At 41.2% G+C, this 16,080-nt stretch overlaps 1 protein-coding gene across 5 annotated transcripts in view; it reads left to right on the top strand.

Moving 5' to 3' along the window:
• The window catches only part of TTN (titin), a 285,062-nt gene that overhangs the window by 25,532 nt on the left and 243,450 nt on the right, over window positions 1-16,080 (top strand). For all 5 annotated transcript variants that reach the window (XM_088461211.1, XM_088461212.1, XM_088461213.1 and 2 more), the window contains exons 7-13: window positions 3,220-3,436; window positions 3,616-3,765; window positions 4,405-4,632; window positions 10,080-10,145; window positions 10,645-10,903; window positions 14,241-14,298; window positions 14,988-15,191. In XM_088461211.1, the coding sequence (XP_088317337.1) occupies window positions 3,220-3,436; window positions 3,616-3,765; window positions 4,405-4,632; window positions 10,080-10,145; window positions 10,645-10,903; window positions 14,241-14,298; window positions 14,988-15,191 (1,182 nt within the window). The remainder of the gene's footprint in view (window positions 1-3,219; window positions 3,437-3,615; window positions 3,766-4,404; window positions 4,633-10,079; window positions 10,146-10,644; window positions 10,904-14,240; window positions 14,299-14,987; window positions 15,192-16,080) is intronic.

Consider the following 16,080-nt stretch of genomic DNA (forward strand, 5'->3'; position numbering starts at 1 on the left):
TAAATGCTGTTGGTTTGATCATTCAGTTCAAAACCAGTGGCATATAGAATTTACAGTACAACGGCAAACCCGTCCAAACAGAAGCACTGCACAGATCACTATGCTCTGTGCAGGCTTCTTAGGGTTTAAAGCAATGAAATAGGTCCACTCTTAAATTCATGACAAGCCCTGGACCTTTCAGACTGGTCTGGTACTGTAAAATTTTTGGGAAAACTGGCGTGTGTTTCCCTCGATCTACCAATAACCAGCACTGGGGTGAACCAGCTGGGGGGCTTACACTATAGCAGGGGAACACACATCATGGGGTTCCCCTGCTATAATTTAAACCAGCCTCAAACTGGTCAGCACAGGGCAGGAAAACCTCTGAAAGTTAAATAAAATGGGATCCCCCTCCCGAGGATTAACCAGTCCTGGGCTAAAAGCGGGTGCAGGGTTAATGCTGTAAAAATAGATTGTAATATTGTTCTTTACGGTGAGACTACAGGTCCCAGCAAGCCTTCTCTGGCATGCAGGCACTTGCGGAACAACAAGTGCCAGCATGCCATGACACTAAAGTCCCTCTGGCACCTGCAGTCCCACTGTAAAGAAAATATTAGAATAATGACAGGACGCCGATACCGAAGCTTGTAGTCCTTTATTAAAAATAAAATAAATCCATACACACCAACCCCTTGGATCGGATCCTCTTGGGTCCATGTAGTAGTTCATAGGTTTTCAGAAAATAAAAAAACGCAAACCGGTGTCCAGCCGGACATGCACTGTACATAGGGCCTGATTCAGCAAGGATCGCTATTCTGCTTATACGCAAGCAACGCAGTTGCTAATATCAGTGGTGATATGTAAATGTTTGCATTTGCATTGCGATCACAGCCTAACATAAAGACGCCCACTCCCCATTACATACATCCATATACTTTGACACTATAGTTAAACAATCAGTAACATCGGACCCATACGACAGTTAAGGCAGGTCAGACCTCACTCAGGAATTGCTAACTACAGCGCACGCTATGAGGCCTCAGGCTGCGTCTGGTACCGCAGTGGCTAATTTATGCACGCCCCTGCAACAGCGTTGAAATGCACTGGCACGCCAGCATTTCCCCAACCATCCCCCCATCACCACCCACAAACGGCACTTCCGGTCAGTCACTCTGCCATGGGTCATTCCCATTGAAGTGAATGGGGAAACGCTGATAGACATAGGGCCTGATTCAGAGCCGGACGCTCTTTCAGCGCGCTCGCTCTGAATCAGTGCCCGCCTATTGTATTTTTAGAGCGGCCTCCTGGCCGCTCGCATAGCTGTGGGTAACCACCCACAGCTAGTGCGAGCGGCCAGGATGATGGTCGTGATGGTCAAGACCATCGCAACCATCGGACTTGCGACGAGACCCTTGTGGTAGGGTCTCATTACCGCAAGTCCCAGTGGAGTCCCAGTGGACTTCTTGCTCTTACAGAGCAAGAAGTCCACCCAGAGCCTCCGTCTGGGCAGCCACACCCCCAGCAAGCCCACCAAAGGGGGCGTGCTGTCACTCAACATCGACAGCACGCCCCCTTTGGTACGAGACCCGGAGCGACGGTTTGCTCGTCGCTATCTGGGTCTCGCGCATGCGCACGATGGAGCCGCCTCCATTGTGCGCATGCGCACTGGGCCAACATCGAACCGCTTGCGAGCGCGCAGCGCTCACGAGCGGGTCTGAATCAGGCCCATAGTTTCATACCATTGATGGTGCCATTCAATTTTTTCCATCGATGGAGGGCATCTCCCTTCTGCTCCACGGGAAGTTTCTGTCCTCCCTGAGCTCGCCTTAGGACACCTGCGTTACGGTTTGACAGTGTGATGGCTATTCCTAGTGCACAGCAGAAAGGTTCCTGCTGGTGCGGTGCTAGAACCTGTTAATGAGTGATGTACCGCAATAGATACAATACATAGGGCTGCATTTAAGAATGAACCATAATCCCTTTAGCATTCACTGAAGGGGTTATGGCATCCGTTCTGCATTTAGCAAACAGCAGTAAGCTTAACTTTACACTGTTTGTGACAGTATAGCTTACACCATCTATAAATGGCATTAGCGGGTACGGTCCTCATTTCTGTCAGTGGGTATCCAGCTAAAGCCTTTCCGGCTTCAGTGAAGCCTCCCAGGCTTTGCGTATTCCTGCCAGGTTGAAGCACAATGTGCAGACGGCTATCGTACTTGCGCATTAACCAGCAACCTATTGCTGTCAGAGTGAGGCTGCCGGCGACACAGTGGAACGCACAGGCCAAAGAGGGAGACCATTGGACCTGACCGGACAGCTAAGTTTTGTTAAATACTGGTGGCATATTCTTTGCCGCTGGTATTAAGTACTTTTCTTCAATGGAGCCTTTAGGGGGAGATGTATCAAAGCTTGGAGAGAGATAAAGTAGAGAGATAAAGCACCAACTAATCAGCTCCTGAAAATGACAGTAAGAAGCTGATTGGTTGTTCGTGTGGTGATGCTATTCAAACTTGTAATTTAAGCGGAGTTGCCAACTAGTTTAGGTCACGTCACCTACAGTAGCTGGCATCTAGTAAGTGAATTATTTTGCCAAAAGACGTCACAATAGGCAAAGTGCTTTGCCGGGGCAGCTTCTTTTTTGATTCGCTGTCCTGGGAAGCAAGCGTTGATAAATCGGAGCTAAACAGTGGTAATTGTTCTTTAGATAGCATGTTCTCAATACTATAAATGTCCTCTTCCATCTGTGCTCTATAAATGGCACAGCATCCCGGTGGGTGGTATGCCATGGGTCAAAATACCGGTGCTGGAATCCTGCCAGCATCGGGATCCCGGCTCCAGTATCCCGGCCGCCGGCATCCTGAAGGTAAGTATCTGGGGTTAGGGGGAGTGTTAGGTTTAGGGTTATCAGGTTATTCACTAGGGGGAGGGTTATAGTTAGGCACTAAGGGGGGAGGGTTAGGCTTGGGGTGCAGGAAGGGGGAGGTTAGCTTTAGGCACTAGATGGGGAGATTAGGGTCAGGCACCGGGTAGGGAGGGTTAAGGTTAGGGGTTGGGGTAAGGGTTAGCCTTAGGATACTTGCCTGATGGTGTCGGGTTTCTGACTGTCGGGATGCTGCTGTCGGTATCCTGACCAGCGGCATCTCGAACGCCGGGATCCCATACCCGACCCCTATAAATGTGTATGTATAAACGCATGTCTTATGGTGAGTTATAACAGCTATACATTCATATACCTATCAGGTCAGTCTCTCCGGCTGGAAGAGGACTGTCAAGCTCACCGATCAGATCAGTGAAGTCTCCTTCCCCTGCAAGAGGTACCCCGACACTGGCTGGTGCTGAGGTTCCTCCTCCATGGAAGCAGGAGGTATTTGTGTCTACTACAGCTTCACAGATAAAGACCGAGCAAAAGTGGGAAGAGAGGACACAGGTGACAACTACAAGACTGGAAGCCAAAGAGGTAATGACATATGTCTACGTAAAACTAAAATACTGATAAATGTAGAGAATTTGAGGTAAAACGATAATAAATCATTATTCTGAAGTATACGTTCTTATTTGTATCGTTGACATTAGATGAACATTAGTTTTTTCTTCCATTTTACCTGTGAAATGTGTATTTTAATGTGGCTGATACAGGTCCACGGCACAGGGAAAACAGCAGCCGTTGCGACTGTAGTTGCTGCTGTTGACCTGGCCAGAGTGAGGGAACCTACTCCAACTGCCACTGAAGTGACCACTAAAAGGACAGCAATGTCTGCCGTGCACATACAGCCTGTCCATGAGCAGGTAGAAAATGAAGCCAAGCTGTTATAGCATTTAGCACAAAAACGCAGCTAAACCAGGGGCAGGCTGGCACCCTTCAGACTTTGAAGCTAAATTATTCACCACAGGCCCATACATCAGGCTTTATTATCCTTTATACCACCTCGTATTTGGAGCTGGCCACCTCTGCCTGGATCACATGATATTGTGAACGATGTCAGGTGACATGCCATCGCTTGGGAACATAAGCTGTCAATAGACTTTCTGTATGGGACCTTTGTTTAGGATGTTGATTGATAACTCTTTTTTCTAATTAAGCTACTTTTTTTTTTCACAATTTAGTTTTGTGTAGAAATTATTCTGGATGTTACGAATCCCTAAAAATCACCCAAAGCAAAAGGGACAGTCACGTCCCAGTCCAGCTTGTCCCTGTTTCACCGGCAAAAATATAACTATAGCTTGCTACATGCGCTTCACTGACTTCATCATCCTGCCATCATCATCATCAAATTAACATGCGTCTCCATGCTCCCATCTCACCCGTTCATCCATTTATTTATATAGATTTTTTTGCTCGCCATCTTTGGCAGTTTTTCATTTTTCTTTTTTTTTTTTTTTTCATTTTTCTTATTACGAGACAAACTTTTCTTTTGTAAATATCAGGTAAGGAAAGAAGCTGAGAAAACTTCTGTAAGCGCTGTAGTTGTGTCCAGCGAAAAAAGCAGACAAGAGGCTGTTACGAGAACGGTAGAAGGTGTTGCAACCAGGCGTGAGCAGATACACGCAGCCCAAGAACAGGTGTCCAGCGAAAAAAGCAGACAAGAGGCTGTTATGAGAACGGTAGAAGGTGTTGCAACCAGGCGCGAGCAGATACACGCAGCCCAAGAACAGGTGAATTCAACTGCTGGATTTGCGCTAATAACACGTAACCCCTGTCTTCCTATGGACAGAACTGCAAAGGCTAATACAAAGGGTTTTCATTTTTTTAACTTTTTTGAAAAATCTAATCTTTTTGTACGGTATGTTTACTAACTAAAACCTTGTGACCAGTGCCACTGGCGTTACCAGGGACCCCCGTGGGGTATGTGTCCTTACAACTGAAAAGGATTCTTCAGATTGCAGCACAAAATTAAATTATGACATGTTTCGGGTAAACAGCCTCTGGCATTGGCCACACGTATATGGACTTAGGATTTGATAATGTTAAACGATCTGTGTGTGTTCTCTTATACAAATGACCTTTTCTTTTTGGAGTATCAAGCGGCTAAAAGGATGTGTTATTGTGTACGTTTAATGGCTGTACAGATGAATTATGATTCAGAGAAAGTAATGGCCGTGGCTACAGTTCTTGCCACGGTGCAGCAAGCGAGGAGCCAGACTCTTCTTGAAGCGGATGTGCTAGCCATCTCCGATGTGCCAGCAGAGGCGGAGGAGGTACCAGCAGTGTGGTCACATCCTGCACACGATTGTTTTCCTTACCACTGGACACTTCCTTTTTCAATCTTCACTTCTCATTCACCTCTTTTTGTTTTTGCCCTGTGTGATTAGGCACCTTCAAACAACCCGCATGTTATTACTGTCGAGCCATATAACAACAGGGAGCTGGCCTAAGCTCCTTGTTTTATATGAGCTGTTATCTTTGATGATGTATTTGTGTATCTGTGTTTTAAATGTATAAATATTTTCTTGTTATGATAGAAAATCCTAATATAGTTTAGAGAACATAGGGGCATGTTTAAAGGTGTTTCAAGAACAGTCTAAAAATAAGCCTTAGGCTGTGCTGTGACATACCACCACTCAGTTCCTTCAATTACATTTAAGACACTTTTTATACATTTTATTTTACAGCATTTAAAAGAAGTGACTTTTGTCAAAATACCCACATGGAGGTCTTGATGGCAAATTCAGGGGGCATGGCGATGCGATTTGCCTCATCATAGCCCCACCCAAGGGGTGTTTTGCCATAAATCGCTCCATCACACCGCTAGGAGTGAGGCAATATAAAATACATCCTGGATTTGGCTAAAGCGCTGTAGCCTAGTCACCAACACACAATTAAGCCAATTTGTTGGTGGAGAAATAACAGTCAGGATACACCATCCTTTAAATCGTGGACAGTAAGGGTTATTTACTAACATTGGATAAAGGTAAAAACTGTAGCAACCAATCAGATATTAGCACCCAGAGTCTTAACTGGCATTGAGAAGATATTGATTGGCTGTTATGCTTATTTCAGTGCAAATATGCACATGTGAGCAATGTTAGAAAATAACCATCAATACCAAAAAATTACTGTACTACTCACACCATGACTGTCGTGGATATTGGGTTAACTTAATATGTAATACCTTAAATATGTTTGCCAACTCTCCCAGAATATATGATAGAGTGACAAATTTCAGGGTGCACTCCAGTGCTCCCGACAGAGTGGGCCAGGAGGTTTTATTGTGCAATAAGTGTTGAATTGCATCATTGTGGCCCCACTGTAAAATGCTGAAAACCGCAGCTTTGAAGAGGGGGTTGGAGCCGCAATGATATGATCGCAACACCATGCTCTCTCTGGAACACCTAAAGCTCCATTGTATGTTACTTAGTTTTAATGCTTCTGAAATCAGCAGTTAATTCAATGCCTTCAATGAGGCCTTATGTAGCTAAAACAGCTGTTGGAAAAATCGATGTTACTGATCCTTATACGGTATATCCCTATAACTAATATGAGGGTTAGGAAAAAACTGCTTTAGGCTGTAAAATATTGTTGACCTTCCAGCAATACGATAGTGAATGTACTGTATTTATACTGTTGATTGTTTCCATGTTTCTTGCAAGTGTACCTTCTTTTTGTCATTTCCCCGTGGAGGCGTGTGTGAACTCTGTCAATGTTGTCTTTAGATTGGAGCTGGGAAAAAAGCGGGAGCTGTGGCTACAGTTGTTGCCGCAGTTGACATTGCCCGTGTTAGACTACCGGAATACACCGAAGAAGGTTATGCAGAAGGAATAGCTCAGCAATATGAATACAAAGAGCATGTCTCTGCTAGGAAAACCATTGATTTCTCACATGAGCAACAAGTTGTCACTAAACCCATACAAGTTCCTGAAGTCCATGTCCCAAAAGTACCAAAAATTCTCCCAGCCCAACACGTTCCATCACCTGTAGTTCCATCACCAGTGGTTCCATCACCTGTCCCACAGGTTAGGCCCAGACATTTTTATTCTCATATTGTGACGTTTTATACTGTATGTGATAGAAACATCAACAAAACTTTATTGATTAATGTAGATTAAAAGAACTCCAGAGCCTCCAACCGTACCAGTTGTCCAATTGGAGCCAACTCTCCCACACACACCAATTCCTCATTTTACTGTTGCAAAAGTTACAGTACCTAAAGCTGAACATGTGCAGGAGGTAAGACCTGAGTGATGTATATCAGGCAACCTATATTGCCACAACTGATGATACTACATTCCACTATATTAGTGGTTTTATCTTGTGGCTTTACTAAACCATTGTCATTATGTTGTCACAAATATCCATTTAATACATTTAATCCATTGAAACCATCAAATTAAATCGAATGTAAACTAGTAGAATCTTTATTGATAAACGTATTAATTTGCTTTGTGCTAACAAATGGATATTTGTAATATTTTGCCTGACATACACCATATACCGTAACTAAAAATACATTGAAACACCTTGGGCCAAATGGAAGCGGAAATTTAAAAAAAAAAAAAAAAAAATTAAACCCACCTGGTTTTGCCTTTAAAAAAATTGCCGTTTTTAAACCTCGCGGCTAAAATCGCCAAAAATCTCGGCACTTGCCGCAACTCGCAGCCTATTACATTTGGCCCTTCGTCTTTTATATTACTATAACAAATCCGAGATATACAGAATACTTATCTACTTTAACGTTGCAGTTGTTTTACTGCATACTAAAATGCCTGATCATTAACACACTTTGGATTTTAATATATACTTTTATTTCAGCAGCAATATACCTTTAATGTGTATATATATATATAAAAACTAAAGCCTCTACACTATCATTTCTTTTCCCTTTTCTGTACATAACAACTCCCTCGGCTGATTAGTTTTAAAAAAATTTTCTTTATGTTTCCACTTGTCCTGTCTGTTCTGTGTGGGGCAACTCTTCAATGATTCCCTTCTTGTGTTGATTTTAAAGGTGCTCTTTCATTTTCCTCAGCAATGTTTAATGGGCAATTTAGGTGTATCGATCCTGGAAAAATAAATACTCATGCAAATTATTCCTTTCGTATTTGATAGAAGAATTTACAATGCATATACTGTTTGTTAGTAACATTACCCGTAATTATGACAATAATCTTCTAAAAATAGTAATAATAGTAATAATAATAATAATAATAATAATAATATTCTGTAGTACTTTTCCTGTTGTATTGCATATTACTGACTATGGGCCCCAGTCAGAGTTGTACGTTATTGCACAGCCGCTGCGACTTTGTACACAGCGGCTGTGCAGTAATATGCTAATGTTGCAGGAGGTGTCTTGTGTAAATAGACGCCTTCCTTCCAGCACCTGAAATCTGCTGCTGCATCCGAGGACGCAGCCATCGGATAACTCTGCGTGACTCTGGATGGCTGTTAAATTCACACTGCCGGGCCCAGTGAAGCTGTGACGGAAGACGCAGACACTGACCTCAGCACACCTCGAAAAATGAGGCTGACAACCCCCCCCCCCATTTTTGGCATGCTGGCCGTCACCACCCCTTCCCCATCCCCAAATTGCGGCAGTATGCATATCACGCTATGGCTTAGGAGGCACTGCAACTGCTGTCACAGTCACAGATCAGCACGTGCGCAGTACAGATCCGCCACATGTGCCGATCGGCAAACATCAGAGTTGGGCGTAAACCATCGGGTACAGTGGATTTCGCACGATTACCACAAATTTAATAAGGAGGCTACTTATTAAGTCTCAGATGTCTCAGAAATCTCCTGCATACACATAGGTAACGAGTACACCACAGTCCCCATGGGGACGTTGCGGTTGGGATATTTATCAAGCTTTGAAAACTGAATGTTTTCGGAGCTTGGATGTAGAAACATCTTCAGATAGCGTTAGCTTGCACCTACCTGTAGGAACAGGGCAAGGAGTGTGAAGATGGATCCATTTGGATTCCTACGGCCCTCTAAGTAAGCATGCGCAAACCTAAGGTAGAGCATTCACAGTAATGCTGCAGGGATAGAAACCGGCAATGTAAACTATTGCCTCCAATATTTGCAGCAACAGAGTAGATGTTATGCTTTGTCAGGGCAACTGCTTATCGGGGGCAAGGATAATTTGTTTCAATAGGTTTTGATTAGGGTGGCAAAATAGATTTTTAACTTGCATAGGGCCTTTGGGTTTATTGATAAATAGGCCCCTCTATAATAGGGACACCGAGTTGAACAGAAAAAGTACTGCAGTAAGTAAGTCATTAATTTTGGGGGAAAAGTCTCCAGATACTTATTATTATTATTATTATTATTATTATTATTATTATTATTATTATTATTCCAAATATGTCTATTTGTTCCTTGGCTTACATACTGTTTTGAAGCCCATCAGATATGCATAAAAATGGCATAATTATTCGTAAGGTAATCAAAATAAAATGCTACACCAAAGTACGAAAGGAATAAACCTATATGAATGATTGACTAACAAGGACATTTTTTGTCCAAAGTGAAACAAAAAGTGGGAAGAAAAAAATAAGATAAAAAAGAAGAGCGCATCTTTAAAATGTACTGCCACATGATCGTATCATAACAGATTTTCCTCTTGGGTGGGTCAGGTGTCCATTGCAGGATCTGCCATAGCGAGCCTGGAAAAGGAGCTAACCACGGCGACTTCGCAAAAGATCACCAAGACAGTCAAGGCTCCACATTATAAACCAGCTGAACCTCAAGCGAAGACTGAAAAAGTCATCTCCCAACCCTTTCCTTTGGTAGAGACGACTGATGCTTATAAAACCCGCTTTGATGTTGAAATGAAAAGGGATATAGATGTGAGCTTTTCAGGCGGTTTAGCGCGCGAAGAAAGAATTCAGTATCGCTATGAGGTTGGTTATCCAGAAGCTCATTCATCTTCTATGGTTCTTCACATAATGAAAACCCATAACAAAATAGTCTTCCTCCCTGTTCATCAACACTCTCTTCTTACTCTTCGGTGCTCCTTACTTGCTGGAGTATTAATAGTGCTTTTCTACGCTTCTAACATGACCATAAGCAGAAGAAATTCTTTACCCCCGTTCTCGAATGATGGTTATTTTTAGAATCTGTGCCTATAGAAAAGCTTACCCTGTTCCATATGTTTCAGGCTGAAGAGGCAGCCCGGGTGCCTGGACCAGCAGAAGCTCCCATGTCTCCACCAACTATAGTTACTGTAAGTAAGACTTTAGAATGACACCTAGATCTTCACTTGGATCTCAGCCAATATTTATCTTATATCTTAATCCCGAATTGCAGAAATAAATGAAGGGCAGGTGGCTTCTTAATTATTCCTAGTTGTAGATAACAGACTGATATACAATAGTGAATACTTAAGATAGCTCAAGTTTGTAGTTAGCGTAAAAAAGTTGAAAAGCAAAAAACCAACTTATTTTTATTCGAGTTTTGGCTTGAAGCGTAAATGCCCTAAAGTTCTGCTTTTGCCCCTGGGCAAGTAGGTGTAGGAGAATATTAAACATAATTAAAATTAAACATTTAAAACATTTAACTTATTTTTTTCCCCACAAACAAAAGTCTGACACTGGTGTTAAAAAAAAAAATATATGGACATTGACTGGATGCTTATAAATGTCCATGTGCTTAATTATTACCTGTGTGATATAATGTCAGGGTGCTACGCTGTTCTTTATATATATTATTTACTTTGCTAACAGGGCTTGAAAGATGTGACAGTCCTCGAAGGCGAGTCTGTTACTTTGGAGTGCAACATTTCTGGTCATCCTTCACCAACTGTGGTGTGGTACCGCGAGGATTACCGAATTGAAAATTCAATTGATTTCCAAATTACCTATGAAGAAGAGATTTCCCGTCTTGTAATTCGTGAGGCATTTGCGGAAGACAGCGGGCGATTTACATGCACAGCTGCCAACGAGGCTGGCACAATCAGCACATCATGCTATCTGCTCGTACAAGGTAAGAGAACACCCCTTGTCTAAGTTTATTTCGACTGATGGCTCAAAATAGCTAAAGTGCAGAATGTTGAGAAGGGCTGCATTTTACGAGCTGCCTATAAATACAGTAGACAACTGGACAGTGACAGTCATGCCATATTTATGTCATACCATATGTATGTAATATGTCATTATGCTTAGAGTTACGAGTACTGCACCATTTTAATTCAACACTAATGAATTGCAAGTTGACTGAAGCTAAGAAAAGGCATATTGTAACATTCAGAATTATAACTGTAAAAGTTTAAAGAATGTGATATTTTTGCTGGTTGTGTATCTTTTCCAATTACTTTCTGAGGTTTTTACGCATAAATCTTTACAGCTATTAGCATACCTTTTTATAGAAACCTCTTTTATGTTTGCTATATTCTATTCCTAAAAAGAGCCATGTTGCTAATTTCACATTCTGGGTGAAGCCTTTTAAAGAGATATATTTGGTGTTGTTTTGATTATATTTTAACATGTTTTTCACCTGGCTATATGTATTTAGTTAATATTGTATAATCCTACAGAAATATTCACAGCAACAGGATACTGTAGAATGTTTTGTTGTATTCATTCTTATATGTTTTATGTACAGTATATGCTGAGGACTGCGCATGCACAGGACCCATTCTGAGCATGTGCAGAAAAGGTCCTGCGTCGTCGCACGCAGTGCTCCCTAAACCACAGCTTGATTGGCAGACTGTTTGGGGGAGGGGAGGAGTCAGCCACTGGGTCTGTTTTACAAAACGGGGTAGTCTGCCCCATTTTGTAGGGTTGCCAAGGCCGGGGTCTGCATCTGCGTCTTTTGATGACGGCCATACTTTGGTGTGTATATCACAGTAAAAGCTAATTAGTTCATAGTATAGTGCTTTTGTTGTGTAACTGGCATTGGAGAACATGTAATGCCTGTATACATATGTTATGAATTTATTCTATGCTGCATCTGTAGGAAGTCAGGGTAAGAGCCAGGGCACTTGTATATGTTTTTCACCTGAAGAAGGAGGTAACTCCAAAACTGTTGTGCATTGTGTTAATCTCAGCTATGTCTCATGTTGTAAAATCTGAATAAATATGGCTAAGTGCAGCCATTGCTGAAGCCTATGAGTACACTGGCCCTTTCTTTGTCTTTGCCACTGTATGATGGATTTGAACTAGAGAATTCAGGTTCTCGGAATCAGAGCCAGACTACGATCCATTAGGTCCCTAGGTAACAATTTGGATTGGGTACCATTACACACTCCAATTGTCAACCAAAACAAAATAAGGCTTCAAGTAATCTGGGCCCATCAAAGCCCACTAGGCCCTCCTTGGGAGTCCATGTTGTATAGTTAATGATCCGGCTATACCTAGGGTGCACCAACTTCAGTGTTTGATGCTATCAGTGAGTGCTGAGTAGAATATTGTTGCAGAGACAACACAGGCACCAATGTACTACTATACATCACAGTAGTGCTGCCTTTTGAAAAGTGAGGTAGCAATAAGTTAATGGTGCTACAGTAATGGATATGTTCACAGATACTGTAGTTTTATAAATAAAGTTCAAAAGGTTTTGTATTCAAGATCAGTTTTATGGCGTCTCATACTTAGTGGCAGTATGGGAGCAGAATCCACCTTTAAAATATCCACCAAGGATTGTTGATGTGTATTGCGCAGGTAAATAGCAAGTTAACTTTAGAGGTTTTATTTACTAAAGGTAGATTTGAATCGATTTTAAACTTATCCAAACCAATCTAAATTGATGTTGTGTTTCTGGGGCTAATTTTTTTTTAGTGCTAGCAAATTGTGTGATTTAGCCCCAGAAACACAACATCCATTTAGTTTAATTTAGATCTATTTAAAAAAAATAGATCAAAATCCTTTACAATCAACCTTTAGTAAATATGCTCCCTGGTGTGTCAATCTGTTCTCCTCATTGTGAATATATTTCTTAAAATGTGCCTCATTTTATTATATTTAAGTGTAAACAATCTGAAAAAGTCAAATCGACTTAAGGTATATTTTGTGCGAGAATGGAGCCTTTTAGTTCCGTTGGGCCTTATGATAGAGGGTGGGTGATCAGGCTGGAGCTAAGCTAGAGCAGGGCCATCATAGCTGTGAGTAACGCTCAGTGGAGATAGAATGATGGCCAACAGGTGGGGTTATTCTGGGAGAATGAAACTCTTCTCAGGCTATATTACATGAGTGAGGGTTTAATGAGAGGTTACTGTGTGTAGAAGGTTTCCTGCAGTGTGGGTAAATGGAGATACATCATGTTTGGAGAGATTGTTAAAGCCAGCACATTCTCACAGGCATGTGGTGTTCTTGCTGGAGGAATACACCTGTCTACAATGTTTATAAAATCTTTGAGGATCGAAAGAGAGAATGTTTTGCGATTAGAAGCCAGGAGCTCTATTGCAGCATAGAACTTTGCCTAATACTTATTTTTCCACTAAGAAGAGAAGTTGGAGTTTGGTATTTATTGTATATACAGTATGAATCAATGTCAGCTCATACTTGCCTACCCTCCCGATTCAGCTGGGAGCCTCCCAAAAATCGGGTGCCGCTGCTGGCCCCCAGGAAAGGCAGACAAGCCCCCTGGCAGCTGCCGACCCCTCCGCCGCCCCCGCATTTACAAGAGAATCCCCTGCAGCAGGGAGGCCGTGATGCAATTCACGCTGAATCGCATAATTTTGTCCCCACTCCCTGCTTCACAATGCCGGTAATATCGGCATTGTGTAGGGGGGCGGGAACAAAATGACGCAATTGTGTAGCCATGCCCCCGCTCCACCCCTCAATGCCACCCACGCCCACCTGTATTGCTGATCTAGCTGCCCCCTCCCAGAAGGGGCAGCTAGAAAGTCAGCAACCCTGGTCAGCACCCTGCTGAGCTGTATGTTATATAAAGGTCCATGAAATATCCTGTGCTGTCTTTCAATAGGCCTCATTGTAACACTATAGGGGGAATTGAATTCGCTGCAGTAATTGGGCAGGAGAAAACATATCTTTGATAATAAGCCCGTTTTCACGTTTGTGGCCGCGAAAACACACAGGTCTGTGAATTTATCATAGATTCTATGTGATTTCAGGCGAATCCTGTTTTTTTTTTTGCAAGGAAAAGACGGGATGTAATTGAATTGCGTGACAAAAAAACATGAAAAACTCAAATTTTTCACGTTCTAAAAATTAACGGGGTTAATTGAATTCCCCCCTATATATGGAAATAATGCAAGTTTATCATATTATGAGAGATTCTGAAAAATGTATAATCTATAGACAAAAGACGATGAAATATCATATTAAGTATACTTAAATATGATTTGTTTCTGTTTTTATAGTTTCTGAAGAATATGAGGTCCGAGAAACTGTTACTGAAAAAATGACAGAAGAGAAACAGTAATTATTTTTTTAGTTTCCTTTTATGAATTTTCTGGAAATAGCTATGAACATGTTATAAAATGTCAAATTAAATAGTATGGCCCACCTTTATCATGCTACGAGGTATTTTGAATTTTTTATTAACCACATTAATGTAATCACAATCATCATCATTTATTACCCCGTACATTATTTCCTAATTATTAGAACATAATTTTAATATACCCTAATGGTAGACAACAGCAAATTAATAAAAAAAATAACATATATGTACATGTAGCACCTGAACCAAAGCAAACTTCAGTGAAGTGCACCTGCCCCTACCACAGGGAAGGCAGCCATTTTGTGAGGTGAACAAATACTCTAGGAAACCACCGTTATTCACTGAAGCCCAAAGTGTGATATGCAGCTGTTCTAGAAAAAGTCCTTTCGCAATGTACAGTAACTGTTTTCTAGTTTATTGATAGGCTGCTCACTTATTAATTGTCATTTGACTCATAAAGTGCCAGCCTCATTGTTCCAATTGAATTGGTAGGTCATGGATATTGGTCAAGCTCAGAAAATGGCTGACTCGCTGTGGTAATTTAGATCTCAATTGGAAAATAAGATTTTGAAGTAGATTATGAAATAAGATGAAATAATGGAATCATGTTGGTATAATAAATTGCCAAAGTGTCAGTTATATGTCATGGACAATCTCCTTGCAGATACTCAGAGGAGCAGAAGATGGAAGTAGAGGTGTCTGCTCCTGAAGAAACTGGAGAAGGAGCAGCCCCTTTCTTCATCAGAAAACCCACCATTCAGAAGTTGGTTGAGGGAGGCAGAATTATATTTGACTGTCAGATTGGAGGCAACCCCAAGCCACACATATACTGGAAGAAGGCTGGTGTTCCTCTAAGTACTGGATACAGGTAATAATATGCTGTACTCATCACCAACAGTACCATTTTAATTGAATGAAATATTTTTTTGCTTAATAACTTTTAGTCTTAATTGTTCAGCGTAATAATAGACTCTCTCCCTGTTTGCCAGTTAATATTTATGAATATTTATGGCTGATTTAATTTGTTTCCATATGATGTGATATAATGTATGCAGTATGTTGAAAATAACAATTCAGATGGAAATGTGAAATGTAAAATACTACAGAGGAGAAGGAATAAATAGTAAATATCTTAAAATGTTCTTGATTCAATGTCCATTGACATTGTATACATGTACACAAATTACAATTCATTTTAAGTATATTGTATGTCTATATACATTTAATTTAATGAGACTTTTACTAGTATACTAGTATTTGCCTTGTTTGTATGTGTAGTATTATTCAACAATAGTCTATCTCTAGTATTACTGTATTTTAGATGGATTAAATCTACTTGTAGATTTCACATATCTTGTTCGGAATTGCATTATCATATACTTACAGTATGTATGGTTGTGCTGTATTTATCCAGCTCTCAGAATAATTAGTTGTGTCATTGATGTATTATTATAATTAAGGTGAGTGGGTCAGTAATCCCTGGTCTAGAACTGCAATGGGTTCCAGAAATTCTCGGTTGAAATTCGGTGGAATAAACTGGCTTTGGTTACAGCCTTGCTATGCTTTAATGAAGTTGGGAGATGTTCTCTCTGTCTATTGCAGCATCTGGGAATGATCCTTTTTGTTAATAGACTTGTAGTTATGAGCTTGCTGGATATTCTGATGACAATTTTGACTCAGTAGGAAGTACCCGAATTCAGTTTATGTGCTTTTAATTTATTTATTTATTTATTACCAGTTATTTATACAGCGCACAC

Source organism: Taudactylus pleione, unplaced genomic scaffold, assembly GCF_031769625.1.
Source record: "Taudactylus pleione unplaced genomic scaffold, aTauple2 ptg001027l, whole genome shotgun sequence".
In the NCBI taxonomy this organism is placed as follows: domain Eukaryota; kingdom Metazoa; phylum Chordata; class Amphibia; order Anura; family Myobatrachidae; genus Taudactylus; species Taudactylus pleione.